Here is a 25977-nt window from a genome sequence, read left to right as displayed (position 1 = left end):
TCATGGAGATTGTTTGCTTGCAGAGTCTCCAAGTCTACATTATGAGAACAAAAACGTAATAGTTTTTTCATTAATGGTTTTAATAGATGTTTATTCAATTATATGTAGGCACCGCAATGACAACACCGCACAAGGTTCCTGCATGGCATGTACTGTAAAGTCCATGCCTTGCAGGAACTGGTTTGTATGCACACAGAGGGGCACATCCTGTGCTCCCCTGTGTGCATCCACATGGTGTGAGGCACCAGGGAGCGCTGTAGGGACACCTTTTTTTCCTCTCTGCCATAATTTTCATAGCAGTGAGGAAAAACGTAATATGTTTGGCGGGACAGTTGCGGTCCCGCCACGCATATTGTCCCCTTAAAACCACCCACCACCACCAGGGAAAGGCAGTCCTCGGACAGCATTGGGGCAATCGGACCACTGGTGCTGCAATGGCCGGACCGCCACCACCGCACTACCACAAGTCTGGCAGACCTCGGGCCCCATACTAATAATTAGGCTCATAATGGTTTGTGACCACAGTTGTGGAGGGAATTGCTTGATTAATCTCATTGCGAATTGCAGATAGGAGGGGATGCCAATTTCAGGCCCTCTCCTAATGAGTCTCAAAACCCCTTTGCAATTCAAAAAGGTTTTTCTGACCCAAAAACGAATTGGTACATTTGAAAAAAAACATTTTGTGGTGGCAAATCTTGTGATTCTGCAAACCACAAGGTTTAAGTTCACCACAAACTAGTTTTGTATATGATGCTATGTGTAATTTAAATTTGCCTTGCCCAGTCAGAAGCTTTACAAACATATTGTAATACTCAACCTCCCCTTTTCTCCATAATCCTCTTTCTGCAAAATTAAGCCTTTTGTCTTTGTTCTTACAGTTGGCATTGCTGAATCGTCTTGATTCTGAGGTAGAAGCACATCTAGAAGTGAGCAAACATGTCCGTAGAAGTAAGCGGAGCAAACTGAGTGAAGGGTCAGAAGGTAAGCGGGAAATCATGCTCTTATCAAGATCTTTAATTTTTTGGACTTCGATGACTCTGGTATATTGAAGTTTAACCAAACTGTCTTAAATAATAATTGTAAATACAGAACTAAATGCAGTTACTGTGCAGATATTTTTTTATTGAGCCAGGCAATAGCACACATTTAACAATAGGCAATTGAAGGCTGATTGGCTTATGGGTGGAGCCTATAGAAACTTTACCCTGAAAGCCAGTAACCATTGCCTTCCTGTGGGCTCCTTTTCTACAGCTCATTGGTGGACTTTTTAGGTCATATACTAAGCCTGCCTTTTTTCAGTGCATGCTTATGGGCTGCTCACTCCTGGTGGGGACTATGTAGATCATATGGCATGTTTATCTGCAACGAATGCAGGCCACTGGCTTCTCTTCTGTTGCTCCTGGGAGGGCTGTCTCGGGGTCCTTGCAACCAGATAAAAAAACAATGTAAAGTGCACATACTCTAACCCCGATTCCCCCTCCCCTCATCACACACCAAGATGCAGCGACCTTTAATAGTATAAATGTCAATCATACACTACACCGATATACTTTCCACACAGGCTAATCTGCAATGCAACGCTCTTCCTACTCAGCACTCCACTCCTCCCTTGTGTAGCATGTTACCCATATTCTAATGTGCTTATACACGTCAAAAGGGGTATGTATCACTATGTGTATTCAACTGTGTGACACTGGAATAAAATCTGTCTGCCAAGGATATTCCTTTGACATTAAGGCAGATTCATCTTTTAGATCAACCAGAGAGGCGTAATCGATACAGAGACTTACTCCAGTATTGGAACTTTCATAGATTCACATGCTTGAATCATTCCCCGTCGTCGAGATGGTAGTCCTTGGTATATAAAAATATAATGCAAAGCCATTACAAACTAGAAACTAGGCCTAGGCCCATTCCAGTTTTGTAACATATCCACCTCATTTTGTAAAAGAGACTAAATAAAACACACAACCAATCAGATCAGCCTCACCCTCTAGAACCCTCATGAGAGAACCTCAGACCTTCAGGTTTTCTACAGCACCTTGTGCTAGGGAGTCGCCACTGAGCTCCGCTCAGTTATTCTTTATTCTATTACTCGAGATTTTTTCAACTGTTGATTTTCCAGACTACTCTACAACTTGGTTCTTCTTCATTCCTCAAGGAGAAAAAGGGCATTTTTAGAGCTTGTGCCACCTGCTCTGCTCTAAGAAGAGGCTTTATGTGGATGATCCTCATAAGGATTGTATCTACTGTCTGTATCCTGACCGCAAAGCCAAGGATTGCAAGGTATGTTGTACCTTTCCACTAAGACCTTGAGGTATCCTGAGGGATGTCTCCTTACCTGGCTCCAGAAGTTAAAATCCAGGAGAGAGCTGGTCTCTAGTGACGACAGTGATGAGGCCTCATCTGCTTCGTCTACTAGAAGGTCTGTGCAAAGGGGAAGATCTGAACCTACTTCTTTATAGGAACGCCCCCAAAAAGCCTCTAAAAAGACCTCCCATGGGTCTGACAGGCTCAGTCCAGCTACATCTCCTCACCGAGGTGAAAAAGAGAGGAAAGGACTTATAACAGGAGAAAGTTTAAAAAAAACCCTTGTCTGTTCCTCTTGAGGAAAAACAGGCAAAGAAACGAAGCAGTCGAGGACAACCGTAATCGGCATCGTCAACGCGGAGTGACAAAGGCCAGTCTCCTCAGCTTACAACAGTTCTGACGACGGGACCATCGCCGAAAGCTTTTCTCATATTGACGGCCACGGTTCCGCCTCCATCGACAACTGAGGCTAGGACGACAGTAAAGACGAATCTATCGATGGCGGCGACAAGAACAACAACGGCCACGACGTCGACGACACTGGTGTCGACAGCAACGACGGCGGTATCGACGACAGCACGGTCGATTGCAATATCAAAATCGACGACCTCGTTGACGTAGTGAAAACTTCCGGGGAAAAGTTCAGAAAGAGTCGGGTAACTCCTGAGCTCACTTCCCCTAGCAAGGTGGCCCCTCTACTACCTTCTCACTGCCTGGAAGAGGAAGATTGAGACGAGTAAGGATCTTTCGGTTTTGCTCCTAGCCCTTCAGAGATGCACGTTAAGTGCCAGGAGGACGATTCTGAAGCAGGATATGAAGGGGAGCAGGTCTATGATCCTCCCAAGGACTACCATAGGGAATATCAACAGGAGGTAGTCTGTATGCCGTCCTCTTTGATTTCGGACTTGCAATATATGTTGTTGGACTACAAGAGAAGATTTCCAACACCATCTGCGATTCCGGAACAAGGGTCAGGTCCCACAAGGCCATCCTCAGTGCCTTCCACCCCCCGGGTGCCGCCACCATCGCTGCAAATAATAGAGGAGCCTCCACCAACTCCACCTTTTATCCAACACTAAGATACCTCCGATGATGATCAAGGGGACACACAGATCTTCCAGACCCCCATATGGAGTGGAATGATTATATTACCCCCACTCCTTCTTCCCCTTCACCATTTCCTGTGGATTCTCCACGGGGAGACATAGGTGGTTTCCACAATCTGCTGGAAAGGTTGGCCAAGAAGTTTGATCTGCCTATGCCATCTTCGAGACAGCATGTTTCTTATATGACTTTCAGAAGACAATACAAGCCACTCCTATTGTCAATCATATATGGGAGGAGGGTCTTAAAGTCATGAAGACCCCAGCCACGGTGGTTCCGGCGCTTCCACAATTGGAGAAGAAATATAAGGCCAGAGAAGATAGCCCGGCTTGCCAGGTGAGTCATCCGAAACCAGACTCAGTTATATCTCAGGCAGCGCAGCGGAAGTCAAAAAATCCGACAGCTCCTCTTACTACGCCTTCGAACAAGGAAGGCAGACGTCTGGACTATGCAGGCAAGAGATTCTCCTCTATGTCAGGCTTACTGGTCAAAGCAGCAAATGCTTTAGCTATTCTGGGCCGCCACGACCGGCTAATGTGGTGCGATTTATCTCCTTACCTCGACCAACTGCCTGAGGACAGTAAAACAGAGGCAAAAAAGATCATCCAGGAAGGGGAGAGGGCCTCCTCAGAGGTCATTGATTGCACAATGGACATTGCTTCAACAGCGTTTGGATTTCTGGCGGGAGCAGCGGTCCAATGTCGCCAGAGTTGGCTTTGAGCAAATTGATTCAGACCAGAGGTCCAAAACAAAATACCAGATCTTCCATTCGATGCAGAGGCTCTCTTCGGAAAACATGTGGATGATGCTCTTCAAGACATAAAAAAGGACACAGACACGGCAAAGTCATTGGGGACGCTTCAATACCGCAAAGTTCCTTTTCAAGGAGCAAGGGGTAGAGGGCTTCCTTCATACAGAGGAGGATACCAGCAATATAGATACTCCTTTTATACACTTGCCACGCAGTCTTATCGTCCGCAGTACAATCAGCGACAAGGTCAATCTGCAACCTATTCTAAATCAGCGCCCAGAGGCAGAGCAGGACGTCAGGGGAAGGATTCTTCAAGACGTCAATAGGTGCTTGCAGGTTCTGACTACTGTTCCTTCCCGACATCAAACACCTGTAGGGGGAAGGATTTCTTTCTGCTTCCACAATTGGCAACAAATAACAGATCGATGGGTGCTCAACATAGTTCAATTTGGCCATACGTTGGAATTTGTTCAACCTCCTCCAAGTACCCCTCCTCACATAACAAAATATCTACGTCTCCTGCGCCACGTCCAAAAAATGTTACCGAAGGGGGCAATACAACCGGTCCCGTTATCTCAAAGAGGAAAGGGATTCTACTGCCGGTTCTTTCTGGTTCGAAAGGTTGTGGAAAAGTGGCACCCTATTCTAGATCTGAGGCGCTCAATACCTATCTCATCAAGCAGTCATTTTGAATGATCTCCTTACAGGACATACTTCGACTTTTAAATTCGGGAGATTTCATGGCCACTTTAGACCTAGAGGACGCATATTTTCACTCACCATTCATCATCGCACAGGAAGTTCCTTTGCTTTACAGTAGCCGAGAGCCACTTTCAATTCAAAGTCCTCCCTTTCGGCCTCAGATCAGCACCAAGAATCTTTTCTAAAATTCTGGCTCCGGTTGAGGCCTTCCTCAGAAGACAGCAGCACCAGGTATTTCCATACCTAGACGACTGGTTGATAAAAACCCCTTCCAAAACAACAGGCAAGAATTCTGTTACAGCCTGTACAAAGCTGTTCAAAGGTCTAGGTCTTAACCTCAACTGGGAAAAGTCACGCTTGCGTCCTTCCAAGAATGCAATTTTTCCTGGGAGCCATATTGGACACGTCCCTGAACAGAGCATTTCCATCACTAGAAAGACAAGCCAAACTGATGTCAATGGCTATTCTACTTCTAGAAAGACGGTCACTTTCAGTTCGGCTCTACAAGTCCCTTCTGGGATCCATTTCGTCCTGCATTCCTCTGCTACCCCACTGCAGGCTATGAATGCGTCCTCTTCAGGAGCAACTGGACTTACAGTGGAATCAGGTGGAAGGATCTTTCGAGGATATGATCACTGTAACTTCGCCAATGAGACAAGCCGCTTCATGGTGGATTCACAAGGTGAACATTTATCAGGGTCTCTCTTTTCTGGTCACCCCAGCATCTCAGATAATTCCAACAGATGCATCTCTAGAGGGTTGGTGAGCGGTCTTGCAGGACCTCCAAATAAGTGGTTGATGGCAACAGCATCGTCTTTTGCACTCAGTCTGCTGGAGCTAAGAGCGATTTACCTAGCCCTACAGGCATTTCTCCGAGAACCAAAAAATTAATCGGTTCTGATCAGAACAGACAATGCCACGCCATGCATTACGTCAACAAACAGGGCAGCACAAGATCCCGTCTGTTGTCCATGGAAGCTCAAAGTATCTGAGAATAGGCGATCCTACAAGGGGTGTTGCTGAAAGCCGAGCATCTTCCAGGGAATCTCAATGAGACAGCAGATACACCAAGCAGACTATAAAGTCAGTCTGCCACGAGTGGGAGCTAGGTCAGAAGACTCTGGACGAGATCTTCCGGCCATGGGGCAGACCGTCCATAGATCTCTTTGCGACTTCGGAGCGCTAGAAATGCTGCTATTACTTTCTTTTTTTTTCTTTGCTACTTCGCAAGCTGGCATCACCATCCGGGATTCTGGGGGAGTGTGTTTTCGATGGCATGGTCAGGCACCTTTGTCTACGCCTTTTCCCCCATTACTCTTCTCCCAAGGCTTCTCAGGAAGTTAAAGGCAGAACCCTGCAAAATGATCCTCATAGCACCGTCCTGGCCTCGTCAGTACTGGTACACAGAGCTTCTTCTTCTGTCTGTGGAAGAACCGATTCCCTTGGATCCTATCCCATCATTATTGACGATGTCCCAGGGCCAAGTGCTGCCTCCTGATCCAAAATCCCTTCAATTATCAGCATGGCTCTTGAACACAGAATTTCTCGGGCTGACTGTCCACAGAGTGTAGAGACATCCTTTCCCATGCTTGTGCTCAGAATACGAACAAGACATACCGAATGAAGTGGAAGAGGTTCTGTCTCTGGTACCAACAATCGAGAGTTCACCCTTTCTCTTTCTCTTACATCCTTTCCAAGGCCAAAGCTGGTTTAGCTCACACATCCATCAAAGTTCATCTTGCAGCCATCTCTCATTTCAGAATAACTTCTTCAGGCCCTTCTCTATGGTCAGGAAGGATAATAAAACAATTTATGAAGGGGCTTTTTCGGGTTTTTCCTCCGATCAAACCTCCTTCTCCACTCTGGCACCTTAATATGGTCTTGGCTCAGCTCATGAAACATCCTTTCGAGCCTATCCATAAAGCTGAGTTAAAATTCCTTTCTTGGAAGGTAGCTCTTCTTTTGGCACTAACATCTAGAAGAAGGGTTAAATTGCAGGCACTCACTATTCAGGAGCCTTTTCTTCAGTAAAAAAATGATAGTGGTTCTTCGTACTAACCCCAAATTCATCCCTAAGGTGCCTTTGGACGTTCATCTGAATCAACCTCTGGTTCTTAAGACTTTTTTCCCTCAGCCTAGTACACCGGCTGAAAAATCACTTCATTCCCTGGACATTCAGCGTTGTTTAAAATTCTATCTCCAAAGAACTAAACACTTGAGAAAGTCACCTCAGCTCTTTTTGGCTTTTAGTACTGTCATTAATTGGCTGGGAAACACCACCAGCGAAAGGTTCGTGCTCACTCTACGAGGGCAGTCTCTTCCTCTAGGGCCCCCTTTGCTGAGGTACCTATCCAGGATATCTGCAGAGCTGCTACCTGGAAGAGCATCAATACTTTCACCAGACCAGGGATCTCCAACCTTTTCTGTATTGAGAGCTACTTCAGCTCAAGGAAAGTCCTGTTGAGCTACTAGCAAATTTTATCACTGGAAACTATTGACAGCACATGTAAACATTAAACTATGACCATCCTAAGCAGGATTATCATAGTGCCACCCAAGTATTCCAGGTGATTGTACCAGAAGATATGCTAGGGAAACATTTATCAATATTAAATGCTAAATGCCCCCACCTGACTGATAAAGTAACATTCAAATCTTGACATACCTTGTGGCACAAAGGACATAACCACAGCAATAATCTTTCAAGTATCAACTTTAGATGTGTTTTGGAATTGCAACCTTTTGTCTTCATCAGCATATCAATTTCTGAAAATACACAGATTTTTCTATCACCACTTTCCATTTTGGGCAAACAAACAACATTTTCCTGAAGAAAACCCGTGTTTGAAAAAAATGCCTTTAAAATACACGTTTTCATTTTTAGGAAATACATAGTCCCCAAACATCAGCTAGTCATTTTAATTGGGCACTCACCTGTACAAATGCCTCACATGGACAGACTGCTTCAAATGCTTAGGTATTACAGTCATAATCCATGGCACCGTAGCACAGAGGGCGACTGTATAATGCCAATAATGCCCACCAGTATAAATTGTGCCAAGTCTGGACACCATAAGGACCAGGATGGCCACCATATTATTAGTTATGGTCATTATTATGCAAGGGGCAGCCACAATTATATCAGGGACACCTAAATATAGTGCAGTTATGCTCTTAATATGTCACTGATGGCTGCCAGTATACCATAACTAGACCACGAATTCTCAAAATAGTAAAGGATGGCCATAATTATGTCATTGGCACTATTATGCCATGAACTGACACAATTGTGCCACAGACAAACCCAATATGATGGGGGCTAGCATACCCGTCTGGTAGTCCTTGACATCAGATGTAGCTTACAGGAAGCAACAGTGTTTAATATGGACGCAAACAAAGATGAATGCAGATGAGGCTCTTCATTTTCTCTGCTCAGGATCATAGCTTCCCTCAGCCCTTGGCTGCTCATGCACCCAACTGAAACATTTTCACTGATTCCTGCAGTCTCACACTTTAGTGGGTCAGCACTGATTACTGCTCAGGCTACCACTGCCACTCTTCATTTATGGCCCACTGTTCACACACATGGTGAAATTGATAAAGCAGGGGACTACCACATGGCTAATCACCTTGTGACTTAGTCCGAGACTGGATAAAGGTGACCATGTGGCAGACTCAATAGGCCGACACAGTGCGTGTTTGATTGTTAATATGAGTCCCTGCCGTAGGCTGGTTGGCTAAAGATCTTCAGATAAGAAGTACTGCCTTTTTTAATATGCTTAGAGTCTCTGCATAGACTCTCTGAATGGAATACTGGGATTGACTTCACCTCTATGAGCTACTTTGAGGGTACTGGCGAGCTACCAGTAGCTCCCAAGCTACTCGTTGGAGACCCCTGCACCGACAGTCCTGCTTGGATTCTTCAATGCGCAGTGATACTGCAGTGGACCAAACAGTCCGGAGGAACCTGTTTCATTAGCAGTGAGCTTTCCTTCTCATTCATCCTTCCTTTTCTTTCCTAAATCCTCGCACATTCTTTGATAAATGTATTGTTTCTGGCTATATTGTCTGTATATAAACTTTGATGATGCCTTTTGTTTTCTTGCTACTTCTTTACATTTTTCTGTAGGATTAGGCTTAATGTAGTCTTGATATTTTACAAAGTCTAAAATTGAGGAAATTGTTTCATTTTCTATGTTTTTTGTGTACATTAGGTACGGTTCTTCAAGACGATAAGAACCAAAAATTTGCTCATAACTGTTAGCTACTCGTCCGATTCAAGCATGTGAATCTATGAAAGTTCCAATTCTGGAGTAAGAAAACAAGTTACTTACCTGTAACTTTAGTTCTGATGGATACATCTACCTGTGGATTCCTCACCTTTTGAATTACCCATGCGCCAGCATTCTGAAACTTTTTCCTAGCTCTCCCACGTCGACAAGGACGTCACAATGACACGGCTCCGCTCGCGACTCCGTCTGACGTCATCGGAGCAACAAATAGACCTCGTCGGCGTGCTGATGTCCGTTCCCTTTTTTCCGCGCCGATGACGCGTAACGGTTTTCTGGGACTCTCCATTAACATGGTGATAGTAACTTTGTTTCTGCTGTTTCCTTTCGAGTGGCAGTGTGATGGCGTCGAAGAAGTCAGGGTTTAAACCTTGTAGAGAATGGGGGGGTCATATGTCGATCACGGACCCCCACGATGACTGTTTGTGGTGCCTCTCTTCGGACCATGACGTCGATGGTTGTACCAGCTGTCGGAAGATGAACCCAAAGGCCTTGAAGGAGCGTGAGGCCAAGTTGTTCATGGCAAAGGCAAGGAAGGAGAAAAGAGGTCGGAAAAGATCGAAGTAGTCGACTTCGCATCCTTCTAAGTTGAAGAAGCACAAGAAGAAGAGGAGACTTGATTCTCTACGTCATTTGCCGAAGGGTAGGGCTTCGAGATCGCCCTCACCGGCTTCGAGACATCATACTGGAGATGGCATTTCTCCATCATCTTCTCCTTCTCCTCCAGTGACTCCGGCACGTTCTCCGATGCCGTCCGGTTCTTTGGCGCGTTCACTGACGCTGAAGGGTGATCCTGGGCTGAGCTCTTCGCCGGCGCTGAGGGTTTCTATTGAGCCTGTACCAGCGCCTTCTCCAGTCTTAGGCCCGACTTCACTGGCGCCTACACAACCTCGTGAGGATCAGGATACGTCTCCATTCCCATCCTTTCCTGGGCCTGATCCATTGCAGTTCCTTAACGCGATGTATGGCATGTTTGCCAAGCCAGCCTACCCTACCGGTGCACCTTCGGGCCCCGTGGGTCTGCTTGCATTTAATTTGGGTGTTCCTCAACATTATGCCCAGGCACCATTTATGCCGACGGCGCCATCCTGGCACTTTCTGGCCCGAGGTTCTCGACGCCGGTCTCTCAGTCTCCGGCTCCATCTGGACGTTGCTCTTCTTCTCGGCTTCAGTCGGCGCCGTTGCCCGCGTCGGAAGCTGTTTCTTCGATGCCGGTGCCTGTTTCATCGACATCAATGCTGAATCCTGTCCTGAAGATAAGGTCTAGGAGAGAGGCGCAAAGGCTTCTTGAAGTAGAGGAGTATCAGCAGGATGAGGCTGAGGAAGGCGAGATTGAGGAAGATGAGTTTGAAGGCCTTCGGGAGGCAAGTGGATTGGATACTTCCCCCGGAATGGGAGCTTTCATCACCAAAATCTTTACCCTCGCAGGATGTTGCCCCTTATCATGCGGTTATTAGAAAGGACACTGAACTTTTAGATCTTCAGCTTCCCACTGCTGATTTTAGGCCGAACATTCTAACAGAGGTTTTACATTCTCCTTCCTCTGTGGTTGAGCCTCTTTTGCCATTTAATGAGGCTTTAACTGAGCCTATTTTTGAGGTGTGGAGGAAGCCTCTTTCTGCACCTGCAGTTTCAAGGTCCATAGCAAGAAGGTACAGGCCTGCTCCAAATGATCCTGCATTTCTTTCGAGTCATCCTTCGCCTGAAAGCTTGGTGGTGTAGGCTTCTTGTTTGAAGCAATCGACCGGTTCTTTTCCCCAGACTCCTGGTGACAGGGATTCAAAAAAGTTAGAACAGTCTGCTAAAAAGGTTTTCTCCTCTTCTAGTATGGCTTTGAAATCCACCAATGCAACCTGCTTGTTGGGGAGATATATCTATGCCTTGATGGTCTCGGCAAAGCAGTTAATTCCAAAGTTGCCGGAAAATGATCGGATACCTTTTCAGGAGATTGTATTGGATACCCAGGCAGCAGCTCGTCAGGTTATACAGTGTGGATTGGACACTGCTGATTCGGTGGCAAGAGTGATGGGCTCTGCTGTTGCTACAAGAAGTCATGCCTGGCTTAGATCTTCAGGTTTCTCTCCTGAGGTTCAGAATACTCTACTGGATCTTCCCTGTGATGGGTCAAGGCTTATTAGGGGAAAGGCTGATTCTGAGCTGCAGAGATTTGAGGACAATAGGGCTACAGCTAAATCTTTAGGACTCTAATCCCAATCTAGAGGATTTGTTTTTAAAAGGTATCGTGGCTTTGGCAGGATGTCTTCCTTTCGAGGCCGTCAGCAACCTCAGTTACAGCTGCAGAACCTCCAGTACAAAACTTACAGAGGGAAGAACAGAGGTAGTTTGCGGGGTGAAGCCCATCAACTCTCCTCCTCCTCCTCCTCCTCTTCCTCTTCTTCCCCTGCCAGTGGTGTCTCTGGAAAGCAGCCCTAGATCCCCCATCTTGGAGCATGCTGGTCCTATAGGGGGTCGGGTTTCCCATTTCTCCAAGATTGGAAATCTATAACATCAGACCTTTGGGTTTTGAATCTTGTTGAAAATGGGTATGTCCTTCCCTTCCGGGAGTTTCCTCCTCCTTACCCTCCTCACCAGAGCGGGTACTCAGAGGACAATTTGTTGCTTCTACAGCAAGAGGTTCTTGAGTTATTGCAAAAAGGTGCGATAGAGGTGGTTCCGGAGCAGGAAAGGGGTCAGGGATGCTACTCCCGGTATTTCCTGATCCCCAAGAAGAACGGCAGGTTAAGGCCTATTCTAGACCTCAGGGTTTTGAATTTTTACATCAGGCAGGAGAAATTCTAAATGTTGACCCTAGCTCAGGTTCTTTTGGCGTTTCTGCAAGAAGACTGGATGGTGTCGATCGATTTGCAGGATGCGTATTTTCACATACCCATCCTAAAGTTGCATCGGAAGTATCTCGGTTTTACGGTAGGGTCCCAACACTACCAGTTTGTGGTCCTCCCGTTTGGACTTACTTCCGCACCTCGAGTCTTCACAAAGGTGATGGCGGTGGTGGCAGTTCATCTCAGAAAGTCGGGAATTCCTGTTTTCCCTTACCTGGAGGACTGGTTGCTCAAAGCAAAGTCGCCGGAGATGGTGCTTCATCATCTGCAGGTAACAGCGCGGCTGTTGTATGTTTTGGGTTTCTCGATAAATGTACCCAAGTCTCACCTGGTGACCTCACAGCGTAACCTGTTCATAGGGGCAGTATTGGGATACTACAGTGTGTCGAGCATTTCCACCTCCGCAGAGGATTCTCAACATTCAGGAAATGGTTCCCTTGTTTTATCTCTATGGCGCGGTTGTTCCAGTCATGAAGGTCCTACGCCTGCTTGGTCTGTTATCTTCCTGCATTCTGTTGGTCAACCATGCATGCTTGCACTTGCGGGTGCTCCAGTGGTGTCTCCGCAGGCAGTGGTATCAGCACAACGGGTATCTCAGGGAGTCAGGATCTCCAGAGAAACTGCAGCGGATCTGTTTTGGTAGAGTGTTCAGGGCAACTTGTCTCAAGGGAAACCCTTTCAGTTTCCTTCGCCGGTGGCCACAGTGATCATGGATGCCTCTACTCTAGGGTGGGGTGCTCATCTGGGGGATCTGGAGGTCAAAGGTCTTTGGTCTCCAGAGGAAAGGTTGCTTCACATCAACCTTCTGGAATTGCGGGCTATTTGTTTGGCACTAACGGCCTTCCTTCCGCCCCTTCGCGGTCAGTCAGTTCAGGTCCTGACGAACAACACTACCGCAATGTGGTACATCAAGAAACAGGGAGGTTTAGGGTAGTTTCCTCTCTGCTGAGAGGCTCTGCGACTCTGGTCCTGGGCTCAGGGCTGTCACATTTGTGTGTTTGCAAATCATTTGGTCGGTGTGCTGAATGTACGTGCAGACAGTCTCCGTCGGCATTACTCGGCCGATCACGGGTGGCTGCTTCATCCAGAGGTAGTCCATCTTGTCTTCAAGATGTGGGGATTTCCTCGGTTGGAACTCTTTGCCACTCACGAGAACGCGCACTGCCCGTCGTTCTGCAGTCTCCAGTTTCCATTGCAGGGAGCTTTGGAGGACGCGTTTTAGTTGGATTGGAGTTCACAGCTCCTTTACGTGTTTCCTCCGATACCCTTGATTCCTCGAGTTCTGAGGAAAATTCGCCAAGACCGGGCCCAAGTCTTATTGATCACTCCGGATTGGCCAAGAAGGGTGTAGTACACAAATCTACTTCACCTCTCATCGCACCCTCCGCTCCGTCTCCCTCTCAGGGCAGACCTCCTCTCGCAGTCGCAGGGGTGGGTTCTACACCCCCACCTGCAGACCTTGCACCTTCATGCCTGAAGATTGAGCGGGGCAACCTGAGTTCTTTCTCTCTCCCACCGGATGTGGTGGGAGAGACACTCCACCAAATCTGTTTATTCTTCTAGGTGGCCCAAATTTGTTAAATGGTGTGGAGAGAGGTCTATTGATCCTTTGAAAGCCCGTAACTCTAACATTCTAGAGTTTTCCCTTTCTTTGTCCCAGCAGGGTTGTGCTGTGTCTACATTAAAGGCATATTTGTCGGCTTTTCTATGTTTGCCGGACCGGCCGTCTTTGTTTAAATTCCCCATTGTTATGAGGTTCATTAAGGGCCTTACTAATAGGTTTCCGCCTAACTCCTTTCATTATGCCTCAGTGGGATTTAAATCTTGTTCCTACATTTCTAATGGATTCTTCTTTTGAGCCTCTTCATAGCTGTCCATTGAGGGTTCTTTCTTTCAAAACGGTCTTTCTGATCGCTATTACCTCGGCTAGGAGGGTAAGTGAGCTTCAGGTTCTTAGTTCCAAACCTCAGTTTTTGTCCATTCATGCAGAAAAGTTGGTTCTGAGGACCAGGGCTGCTTTCCTGCCTAAGGTGGTTACTCCATTCCATCTTGGGCAATCCATTACTTTACCTACCTTCTATCCTCACCCTTCCAAGGAGGAGGAGCGACTTCATCGATTGGACCCTAAGAGGGCTGTCAGTTTCTATCTGGATAGAACCAAGGATCTGAGGCTGGACGATCAGCTCTTTGTGAGCTACGTTGGGCAAATGAAAGGCAAGACTGTGCACAAGCGGACTCTCTCCAGGTGGATCATCTTGTGCATCAAGATCTGCTATGCCTTAGCCAAGAACGAACCACCGCCTGAAGGTGTCGGAGCTCATTCCACCAGAGCTAAGTCGTCTTCTGCTGCTCTGTCTAGAGGTGTTCCTGTTGTTGATATTTGTAAGGCAGCAACTTGGGCTTCCCTCCACACCTTTGCGAAGCATTACTGCTTGGATTCTGTGGTTAGGAGGGACGGCCATTTTGCACGCTCTGTGCTTTAGGATCTTTTGGTATAGGTTGGTGGACACCCTCCTCCGGGAGTGGGACTGCTGTGGGATTCAATTCAAAAGGTGAGGAATCCACAGGCAGATGTATCCATCAGAAGAACAAGTTACTTACCTTCGGTAACGATTTTTCTGGTGGATACAGTATCTGCCTGTGGATTTCTCACTAACCCACCGGCCTCCCCGTTGTCCATCTTCATATACCAAAGGTTTTATGAATTATTTAACATGGTTGTTTTCCTGTATATTTTAAATGCCTTGTTTCGTTCATAGGAAATACCTAGTTTGTTTTGCTTTTCCTATGATTCTTTATACCATGTGTATTTATGTTTATATTGTATACTGTGTATACTTCATTTCTGATGTTGGTCCACCCGTTCGCCTGGGAGGCACGGAAGAAATGGGTGGAACTGACATCAGCATGCCCCCGAGGTCTATTTGTGGCTTCCATGACGTCGGACGGAGTCGCAAGCAGGGCCGTGTCATTGTGACGTCCTAGTCGACGTGGGAGAGCTAGGAGAATGTTTCCACATGCTGGCGCAGGGGTAATTCATAAAATGAGGAATTCACAGGCAGATACTGTATCCACCAGAAAAAGCGTTACTGAAGGTAAGTAACTTGTTCTTTTCCAGTATTGGAAGCTTTCATAGATTCACATGCGACCAACCCTCCTCCCCTGGGAAAGCTCAACCTTCTGCATTTTTATGGTTATCCTATAGCACTACGGCTACAAAAATCTGAAGGTCTGAGGTTCTCTCAGGAGTGTTTTAGAGGGTGAGGCTGATCTGATTGGTTTTGTGTTTTTTTTGGTCTATTTTACAAAAAGAGGTGGATATGTTACAAAACTGGAGTGGTCCTAGGCCTAGTTTCTAGTTTGTAATAGCTTTGCATTGCTATTTTAATATACCGGGGACTCCCATCTCGATGACGGGGAATGATTCAAGCATGTGAATCTATGAAAGCTTCCATTATAGAGAAATAAAGTTACAGGTAAGTAACTTGTTTTCATTTTACAGTCCAAGGGTATTTTGACCGCCTAGCTATGAAATCAACACACGAGTGACTTGTAGACTAAAAATCTTGCTGCAATATATGGTATAAGGGGCATTCATGGGCTGTTTTATGATAAAAGCAATTTAAGAACATGATAATGACCTATTAAAGTATCTGCAGTTTTGAGTGAGAGTCACATGTAACCAGGTCAGGAGTCTACATTTTCCTCCTTATATACGTTAGCAAATATGACATAAAGCTATTATACCCCCAGAATCACAATTATTTTCCCAGTGGAAGAGAAAGGATTGTTGTGAGAATATACCCACTCCCCCCACTCACATTTTCGACAAAACTCCAATTGAGAATCTATCTTTTCAGTGAATTTTAAGAAAACCAAACGTACATTCATGGTCACATTAGTTAGTATCTCCTCCCAACAGTCTTCTTCCACTCAACACTATTTACAATTACTGCTATCTTTGTCTTATATGCATTCCAATATCTTTTAGGTAAGGTGCATTCTCAAAGCCTACAGGCTTACCCAAAGATGTAGTTAGCTGCCAACTGAAGTGTGTGGCTCATTAGGTTGACGTTGGTTACCAAATGCTAACTATAATGACATTTAGAAAAGACCAGAACAAAAGCAAGCATCGGAAATCTGCTTTTCTGGTTTATTTTAAGTTTGGTCTATAATCTGTAAGTCTGTAGTGTCCCAGGTGATCACCCAGAAGTAATTCGTTTTAGTTAGCTCTCTTGAAAGCTATTTCACTATGCTAAATAGCTCCCATCTAGTCCTGACACTTTTATGTCATTCTATTGTTGTTCTCTTCTGCTCCTACTTTCATAAATTTAAGCGCAGGGCATCCCATGCCCTTGCTTGCTTCATGCTAGTGACATCCCTCCATGTCTCAACATGGAGATCCTCTGACTTCAGCCCTGCCCATCTGATCACCCCCACCCTCCTCCTTTCAGTTGCAGCCCTTTTGCCGCATTCCATTGAATGGATATACTGCTTTTGGCCAACAGAAACTCCAAGCCTATGAATTTACTATTGATTTTCTTCTGGGAGTTGGCCATCAAGTCTAATAAGCAGGTTTCATTCTGAGCAGATTTCCCCTGCCTGTGATTTCTTCCATACTGTTGACTACTGTCCAATACTAATTAATCACTGGCCTGCTCCACAGCACATTGGGAAGTGTCCCCTTCCTCAGTTCTGCAACACAGACTTTCTGCAGTTGGGATCTCGAAGATCTAACAAAGTCTGCTAGTTATATTGAATTGCAGTAGAATGAGCCATGCATTTCTGGATAGTTTTAGCATTTACTGGAGTATCATCATCCAATTGGTGTCTTCCAGGTTCCTTGAAAGGTGCTGCAACCAATCTTCCTTTAGACCTTTTAAATTGCCTTTAGTTTGTGCTATTTGGGCCATGCGTAGCATTGTTACAAGTTGCCTAACTCTTCCAATTGTCAGGATCTGTTGTAGCACTTTGATTGTGGGTTGCTCGTTGCTTTCCCTTTTTACTAGCTGTTTTAGTGATTAAGCTATCCTGCCATAGGAATTGTCCTTCTGCTATACCTTTCCTCTATAAAGTCGTAGCACCTTTACTCTTGGAAGTTAAAGGGAGGTAGTCTGGCTCACTCAAAACGAACTCCAGATGGAGTGGCTAGCTCTCGAATTCCCTTCCAACATTTGTTTGAGGTGGGAAACTTGTATAATATATTCATCAACAGAGGACCTTTAGGACAAAGTTCAGGTTTCTTAGAATACCTTTGAGAAGAATCCTGCTCTGCCCTTTTGGTCATAGAATTGTGAGGTCTGTAGCAACTCAATATTACTATACAGGGGATGAGAGCAATCTATAATATTTAGAATGGAAGTTACCATGGCTTAGGAACTTTTGCTGAACATTATCTCTCAAAACTACTATTAAAAGCGGGAATAGTAGTGCACTTTAAAGCAAGCTCCCATTCTCCCTGCTTGGTATTCTGTCCTGTTCAAAATGATTTCTCTTCCACAGTTTCTGTAAATCCGCCTGAATATGCCTTACTGTGTCCACAATAACATTTATAAAAAGGATGAAGCAGTATTGGCAATCCTTCCTTGGTGAATCAAACTCCCAGGTTTACTTTGTAGTAAGTTAATTTGGTTGACTTCATAAGTGGGATCCTGCATCGTAGGATCTTCATGGAAGTCATGAATGTAGAATAATCCATGCGGGAGGAGACCAGGTGGATGTCCGGACCTGACAACTTAGTTCACAACAAGCACATAAGGCACTGATGTGTACTTCAATGCTCAACCCGCACCTCAACTAAGGATTTGCTTGGTCGTAGCTTGGCACCACAGGTACGACTGACTACTATGGGTGATTAGTTAGGACAGGGGAAGGCTTGGAGGTTCATTTTGGGCCAATTTATTTAGTTTATTGTCCCCATTAGTTGTTGATTGTGTAACTCACTTGTATCTTTGCCAATATCACACGTCCTGGACCCTATATTTGGCCCCATATGAACAGTCAAGAGACGCCCATTTGAAGAGGCGTATGTAACCCTATTTTTCATGTATTACTGGATGCTTTCTTAACTGTTCCATATAGCAGTGGCGTCTACTGCACACTCTATAGTATAATTCTGCTGGCCAACGTTTTGCACACTGTACCCATTTCTGAATGGCACTGTATTTTGTCCTGATTTATCGACCCCTCACCTTAGTTTAAAATTCAATAAAAGAGATTCAAACAAAAACAAATAAATGTAGACTATTCTCACCTGCATGCGGGCATTCCGAAACACTTCAGATTAATATAACAGATGTAGATTAGCGGAGGTAAAATCTGGGATCTTTAATTGCAGTTACAATCGCTGTGGTCCTATACAGGCTATTTATGGAGCAAGTAGCTTGCATATGCCAGCATGCCTTGCACTGTCAGTTGCCACACAGCCTCAGTTCTTTTTCTGGTTCAACATTGTTTACCTATTTGAAGCGTTTTCACCTTTTTTTTGTATACCTTTGAAAGGGGAATTTTTTTTACTGTGCATTCATTATTTGGGAAGTGCCCCTTCTAAGTGAGGATGAAAACAACTTATTATCCACAAGATTTGTGCGTTTTTATTTGTCCTCCTCACATTCTTTAAAAGAGTGTGAATTCTTCCAAAAAATGACAGTGCCTTTAAAGACCCGGAGCAAATTCAACTCGATACACGTTAGAAGACCTCAGCGCTGAAGAAGAGAGAAAGCACCATTGCACAACAACCTTCCTCTTCCACTAAGCCCTAGTCCTCTCCTCAGTGAGACTCCTATGGATGGTGATTCAGAGAGAAAAATAGGAAACATAACCTTCCCTTGTAGGGGATTTCCATGTATAGTCATAAGCAATGAATAGTCCTGCCCATGTGTGGGCACCCCGGAGCACTTAATCCAAATATGTTCTTAAGTGAAAAAGTTTGCCTTTCTTCGGGAAGCCCTTGAAAAGTCACTTAGGAGTGTCATAATGCAGCCTAGGAGAATGCCACAGAGGTCAGAGTTCTTCAACTTGTAATGGCAAATGGAGTGTGTGAATGTATGCTCTCAGAATATATATTTTTTGTATTAGCATAGAAAAAGAACCTTCACAAACCCTTTTGCTATGATTCGACAGATATGAAGAAGTGCCGGGCCCTGTAGCCCACAGGCTGCCATTATAAGTATAGAAAAAGAAAACTGTGCCTTAACCAGAGGCAGTTACCTCAGTTCTTTTTTCCAGCTCCTTCTGACAGGACCCTTGGAGCATTGAACTCTACCTTTTTAGTTTTTTCTTCAATTTAACTCTTTATACTTCACTGTTTTTTTGCTTCATTTGACGTCTCTGTGGAGCAAAATGTTTTTCTCTTAGGAAAGAGGCTTTTTTCCAATTCAAAATGCCATCTCTTTTCGACAAATGTCGTAGATGTGGCAGAAAAAAAGCTAAAACAGACCCTCATGAAGTCTGTATTCTTTGCTTGCCTTCCTCTTACCTTCCTACCTCCTGTGACATCTGCAAAACCTTCTCCAGACGTACCCTGCGTGACGGGGAGAAGATTCGCCTGCAGGTAGGACAATAGAGAAGGAAACAGCAGGTAGCCAGTGAGCCCTCTGAGCAAAGAGGAAGAAAATCTCCCACCAGAGCGCTTACCTCATCTCCCAGCGGCCGTGGGAGGTCTGAGTGGCATTTATCACCCAGAAAACTCTTGCGGTCCTGGTCGACGTCGAGGTGGTCAATGTCGAGAGGAGGTACGGCGCCGACATGTTCGCCGCCATTGCCTTGTTGGACGTCGGGGAAACTTCGACGTCTAGAACCACTACAACGACATAGACAGCCACGTCACGTCACGTTGACGACCGAGACAGGTGTCGAAGTTGAGGGATACCGACTCACCATCGACAGTGAACTGCCGACTACAAGATTGGTCGACGTCGACAACGCTCGCATCGTCGAGCGATCAACGGGGGTCGACGTCAAGGAGTAGGTCTTGTCAAAAAGTAGTCGGAGGAGATAGACGTTGAGGAGATCATCGACGTTGAGGCGTGGAAAGAAATCTAAATGAAGGAAAATCTACTCTTCATCAGACTCTCACTCTAGATCTCTTTCATTGGTGAAGATACCCGAGTCTCCCACCCCGGTATCACCTGCACCAGGCCCAGTGGTTCCAGCAGTGCCGCTTTCTGTTTTACTATTTCCACCTCAGATTCCAGTACCTCAGCTTCTGGTATCTCCAATAGTACCAGCACCTGTACCACACGCTCCTGCGGTACCTCAGACCACACCGACCACTAGAAGATCAAGTTCGAGATCGCGCCGTCGATTTCGACATGGACGCTCGCGATCCTCCACTAGATCATGACATTCATGGTGCCACTCTTACCGCAGATCCAGATCACGTTCACGCCTTCACCACCATAGAGATATGTCCTCATCTACCGGAGACTACTCTCCTACACTGTCTGATTCGCCACAACCTCGGTCCTCCCTTGATTGATGACATTAATACCTTTAAAGAGGTCCTGGTTCGTGGCGCAACTAAACGGAACATTATTATGGAGACGCCTACTCCCTTAATATCATTTTTTAAACACTCCATCAATGCACAGCTTCTAGACCACTGCTACCTCTAGCGCCAGGCCTGCTTGATCCAGCCAAGGAGTTGTTCCTTACGCCGGTGGTGGCAAGATCCGCACTGTCAAGGCTCATCAAGAAATACCGTCCACCTGTTCTTATGGTCGGACCCCCCTCCTGATTCAGTGGTAATTCTTGCGGCACTTAAGTCTAAAGCCACTTCTCTATCTGCCACAATTCCCCTGATAAGGAAAGCAAAAAGATAGATTCATCAGGTGGCAAGATCTGCAATACGGCCGCTACGTCCTTGAAAGCGGCCAGCATCACGGCCCTATTAGGACGATATGACTGCTCCTTGTGGGACTCAACTTGCACTTTGCTGACCACCTCCCCAAAGAACATAGATAAGATTTTCTAGAAATTGTTTCAAGAGGGTGCTATGGTCTCCAACCAAGTAATCAGCTGGGCAGCAGACTCCATGCTCCTGGCTGCCCATGGCTACTGCCATGGAATATCCCTACGTCGGCACCCATGGCTGTTTCGACGTCTCTGAAACCCGACGCCCAGTTACGGCTACAAAACATACCCTTTTCTGGCTCCACCCTCTTCGGTTCACACACTGACGATGAGATGTCACATATGAAAACGGAGATGGATTCTTTAAAAGCGATGGGACTAGACAAATCTAAGGAACAACGATGTTCTTTTTGCCCCTACCACCGACGTTTCTCTGAGCAGAGGGTTCAAACCCCTCAATGGCAATCAAGCAGGTTACAACAATACCAGCGGGCGTACCAATCGCAGAGCAAACCACAGAGAGGTCGTAACTCCCAACAAATGAATCAAGGATGACATCAACCCGCTGCATCAAAACCCTGAAACCTCTCTTCCCCTCTTCTGATACCCACTCCGGTAGGGGGAAGCATTGTAAATTATCTGGCACAGTGAAAAAATATCACAATAGACGCCTGGGTCTTGAATATTGTCAAACATGGCTATCGTCTCAGGTTCACTGCCCCACCTCCTTCCATTCCTCCGAAGGCATCCATAACTCGCCTAAAGCTCTTACAGGAAGAAGTCAACATTGTGCGCCGCAAAGAAGTGTCCGAACCTGGCCCGCGAAACAAAGGAGGTCAAGTTATCTACTCCCGATACTGCCTAGTGCAAAAGAAAGGCAGACCAGAGTTCAGGCTGATTCTCGACCTTCGCGTCGCAAAGCAATGGATCAAAAAAGAAAAAATTCAGAATGTTGGGCTTGCACCAAATGTATCCTCAACTACATAAGGGAGACTGGCTCTGTTCGATCTTTCACATTCCATTCACAAAGTCCCATCTCAGGTTTGTCGTTGAACAAAATCACTACCAATATGCAGTTCTCCCATTCGGCCTCAAGTTAGCGCCCAGGACATTCTCCAAATGCATGGAAGTGGTGGCAGCTCACCTTCGGAAACAAAAAATCTTTATATATCCTTATCTGGACTACAGGCTGATGAAAGCGTCCACATTCACGGAAGCCCAAGAGTATTTCCTACGGACATGCGATCTGCTTCATTGCTTGGCTCTACACGGCAACATGCTAAAGTCCACTGCATCTCCAGTTCAGACTCTACGTTACTTAGGAGCTACCATCGACTCGTCACAGGAAAAGGTGTTTCCTTCGGAGGAACAACAGTTATCCATTCTCCTAAAATGTCACAACCTTCAGCGGATAACCCGTCCATCAGTATGCATAATCTCCTCTCTCCTCGGCTCGATGGCCTCCTGCATATTTCTGACTCCCAATGCTCGCCGCCATATGCGTCCTCTCCAGCAGTGTTTAGAGGACCAGTGGAATCAGTTCTTGGAGAACTGGGAGGACAAGATTACACTATCAATTCATGCAGTGAAATCTCTCAAGTGGTAGAGCTCCCAGAAAAATCTCCTGTGTGGAATGCACTTCCATTCACTCACACAGACCTTGCTCACAGATGCCTCACTACTCGGCTGGGAAGCCCATATGGATCACTTAGAAGTTCATGGTCTTTGGTTCTCCAGAGAACAGAAGTATCATATCAACCTTCTGGAACTTCGAGTAGTACACCTGGCTCTCAAGGCTTTTCACCTGCTTGTTCAAAAAGACAATGCAACCACCATTTACTACCTGAACAAGCAGGGTGGAACGAGGTTCAGATCTCTGTCGCAAGAAGCACTGCCAGGAATCTAACACTTGTAGCGGCTCACCTTCCAGGGGAACAGAACATCCAAGCAGATGTACTCTGCAGGGTTCTTGACGACAACCACGAGTGGGGTACTGAATTAAGAAGTCATGCAAAGTATTTTCAGTCTGTGGGGCACACATTCTATAGATCTGTTTGCCACAAAAGAAAACAAAAAATGCCATGACTTCGCCTCCAGATTTTACCATCCAGTCTCTAGGGAATGCCCTATGGATCAACTGGTCGAACAAATTTATTTATGCTTTTCCTCCAGTAACATAAATACCGACAGTCTTGCAGAAACTGGCGTCCACAACAGCCCAGATGATACAACAGCCACCTTCTTCCACCGCAAGATCGCCGACATCCACGACAGCTTCAACACCCGGACAGTCCCAACAGACACCGACCCACCGGACTCGCCGCCCACCATCGACCACGACCCCCTGACAGCATGGACCAACGTGAACATTGATGACCCTATCAAGACCATGAACACAATCCATTCCGGATCCCTGTCAGACCCTTCTAATTCTAAACGCACGACACCTTTCTTTTAATCTCCCATTCACTGCCTCTCAAATAAATCATTGAGGTTGAAAGTGAAATAGGGATTTTAAATATTTTTTCACAATATCACGAGCACATTTTCACATCTATCTCTGACCACTACTGTCAGTACCAGTGGGTCTCCCTCCAGGTGGAGGTCAGCATTTTACAAAAGAAAATGACCCAATGATGACGCTGAAACAGTACACAAGAGGCGGAGAACGAAAATATACCGCCATCGGCCTGTGTAGATGTATGAGGGTCTTTTTTTGACGGACACTACCGAAAAGACCTTGGTAACACAGGACAAGTGGTCCATTCTCTCTCTCTCTCTCTCTCCCCCCCTTGATTTAAAACTAACCATTGGAAGCCGAATGGACCATAGCTTCTCTTTCCCTCCCCTTTGATTATGATATATTGAAGCAGCGCACAGCTGTGGGATAACCTATTCCCTATAAGAGTGTCAATAATTGATCTGACACAACAAGCAACAAGAAGAATTGGCAAGCATGGCGGACAACCAAGGTTTAAGTTACACAGAAGAAGAAGTAATCGCTATTCTATCAGGATCTTCATTACTACAAGATAAAGATCTATCACATACTTTGACACACAATAACGAATGGGATGAACTAACGGAAATGAAGAAAGATAAAGTAAGGACAGCCATACATGGTATCATCATGAAAGAATACTTACGAGCAAACTCGGCCCCGAAAGGCCTATGGGTACAAAATGCACCACGTATATTCCTTAAAGACCTTGCCTTCCGGAAAGATTGGTCCTCCTATATCTTGGAAGTGTACTCGGGATTATCTAGTGCTAATAATTAAAACAGCAACTAGATTAGTAGAAGCTCTGACGATTAAGATTCAAGTCAGCAAAGCCAATCTAAAAACAACAGTCGAGATTTCCGTATATAAGAAACGCCTGGAAGAGATAAATAAGGAGATGAATGAGACAAAAGAGTACATCACCCAAAATAAAATCCAAAAATTGGGCAAAGACTTAAAAAAATTCTCAATGGAGAAAATGCACCCCTATGCGAGAGCAGACTATGTCGCACCAGACCATCAAGAAGATGAAGACACGACAGGGGAAAGTTCTGCCAATAGTTCTGACTGGAGCACGACGAAGGACCTAACCCCAGAAGAGGGAGAGGACAATTCAGACGCAATCAAAGAAAGAGAACTAACAACTGGCAAATGCCCAGATATTTTGACCAATCACAACCCCATTTCCAACCCTTTGTACCTAATTTCCAAGGCTGGATGAATCCCTACTTCCAGGCCCCCAACACCATGGTAGAGGCCCAACACCATGGGAGAGGCCAAAACACCCAAAGAGGGAGGAGAAAGGGAGTAACATGGAGCGAACAAGAAAGACAAGTACACACACGAAGCATGACAAAAGAACAACCAGGGACCAGTTCAATGAATCGTTGGTAGTTAATCTCACCGACACTATCCTCACAGCAGACCAAGAAAGTGTGAAGTGTGAACTGTCTGAATTCTGCAGGAAGATCAAACTAAAGGCATTCTTTATGAACAAAGAAAACAATAGTCAAGATAGTGACACCAATCTTAGACCCAAGTCGACTTTCTGTCCTCCCTCCCAGATGGTCCCCTTAGAAATACAAACCTTCGAACAGGCAATCATGAAAGAAATGGATAATATGAAACCAACCAAAAGACCTTTTGTGAATACCACACGACAAGAAAAGAAAGCAATGAAGGAACTACGCCAGAATGAAGATCTGGTCATAAAGCCAGCAGATAAAGGAGGAGCTATTGTCCTTCTGAGCAAGCAAGGATATAACAACCAATGCTTGTCACTGCTTTCAGACACAAAATCAAAAGCTAACTGTAGATCCAACCAAAAGACTACAAAGAACCATAGAACTCATGGTGGAGGAGGCCGAGACCAACCAGTGGATTTCAAAACATGAAGCTGATTTTCTCAGAACAAAATCACCAAGAACTCCATATTTCTATTCATTACCAAAAATCAACAAGAATAAATCACCACCACCAGGACGCCCGATAGTCTCAGGGATTGGTTCTGTACTTGAACCACTGTCACAATTTGCAGACCAATTCCTGAGACCAATAGTACAGAAAACACCCACCTATTTGAAGGATACCAGAGATCTTCTAAATATGTTAGTAGACCTAACATACAATGACCGAACAATGCTTTTAGTAGGACTTGATGTGGAGAGTCTCTACACAAGCCTACCACAACAAAAAACTCTAGAGACCCTAGAGGACATCCTCTTTTCCCAAGATTGGCAACATAGAACCCCAAGACATTTTGTTTTGGAAGGCTGCAGGATGGCCCTTACTGATTTTTTTTTTTAATATGAGGGCACCCTCTACGCTCAGCGGCACGGAACTTCGATGGGCAGTACATTCGCGCCCAGTGTGGCAGGATTATACGTCAGCGCTTTCGAACAACAATGGATACAGAACCCCATTAATCCATTTCTGGATCGGATGAAATTCTGGTGCAGATACATTGACGATGTCCTAATGATCTGGGAAGACACTCAAGAAACACTAGTAGACTTCCTAACCTGGATAAACACGAGAGATGAATGCCTCAAGTTTACACACTCATCAGATGACAAAAAAATATATTTCCTAGATGTCACGATCTTCTCTGAGAACAACACCTTACAA

At 45.5% G+C, this 25977-nt stretch overlaps 1 protein-coding gene across 3 annotated transcripts in view; it reads left to right on the top strand.

Annotated features, from left to right (window-relative positions):
- The window catches only part of EDA (ectodysplasin A), a 1792848-nt gene that overhangs the window by 1170805 nt on the left and 596066 nt on the right, over positions 1-25977 (top strand). For all 3 annotated transcript variants that reach the window (XM_085608342.1, XM_085608341.1, XM_085608340.1), the window contains exon 2: positions 879-981. In XM_085608342.1, the coding sequence (XP_085464468.1) occupies positions 879-981 (103 nt within the window). The remainder of the gene's footprint in view (positions 1-878; positions 982-25977) is intronic.

This window comes from Triturus cristatus, chromosome 5_2 (genome assembly GCF_964204655.1).
Source record: "Triturus cristatus chromosome 5_2, aTriCri1.1, whole genome shotgun sequence".
NCBI lineage: Eukaryota > Metazoa > Chordata > Amphibia > Caudata > Salamandridae > Triturus > Triturus cristatus.
Note: the sequence above shows the minus strand (reverse complement) of the source record. Positions and strands in the feature narration are given on the sequence as shown.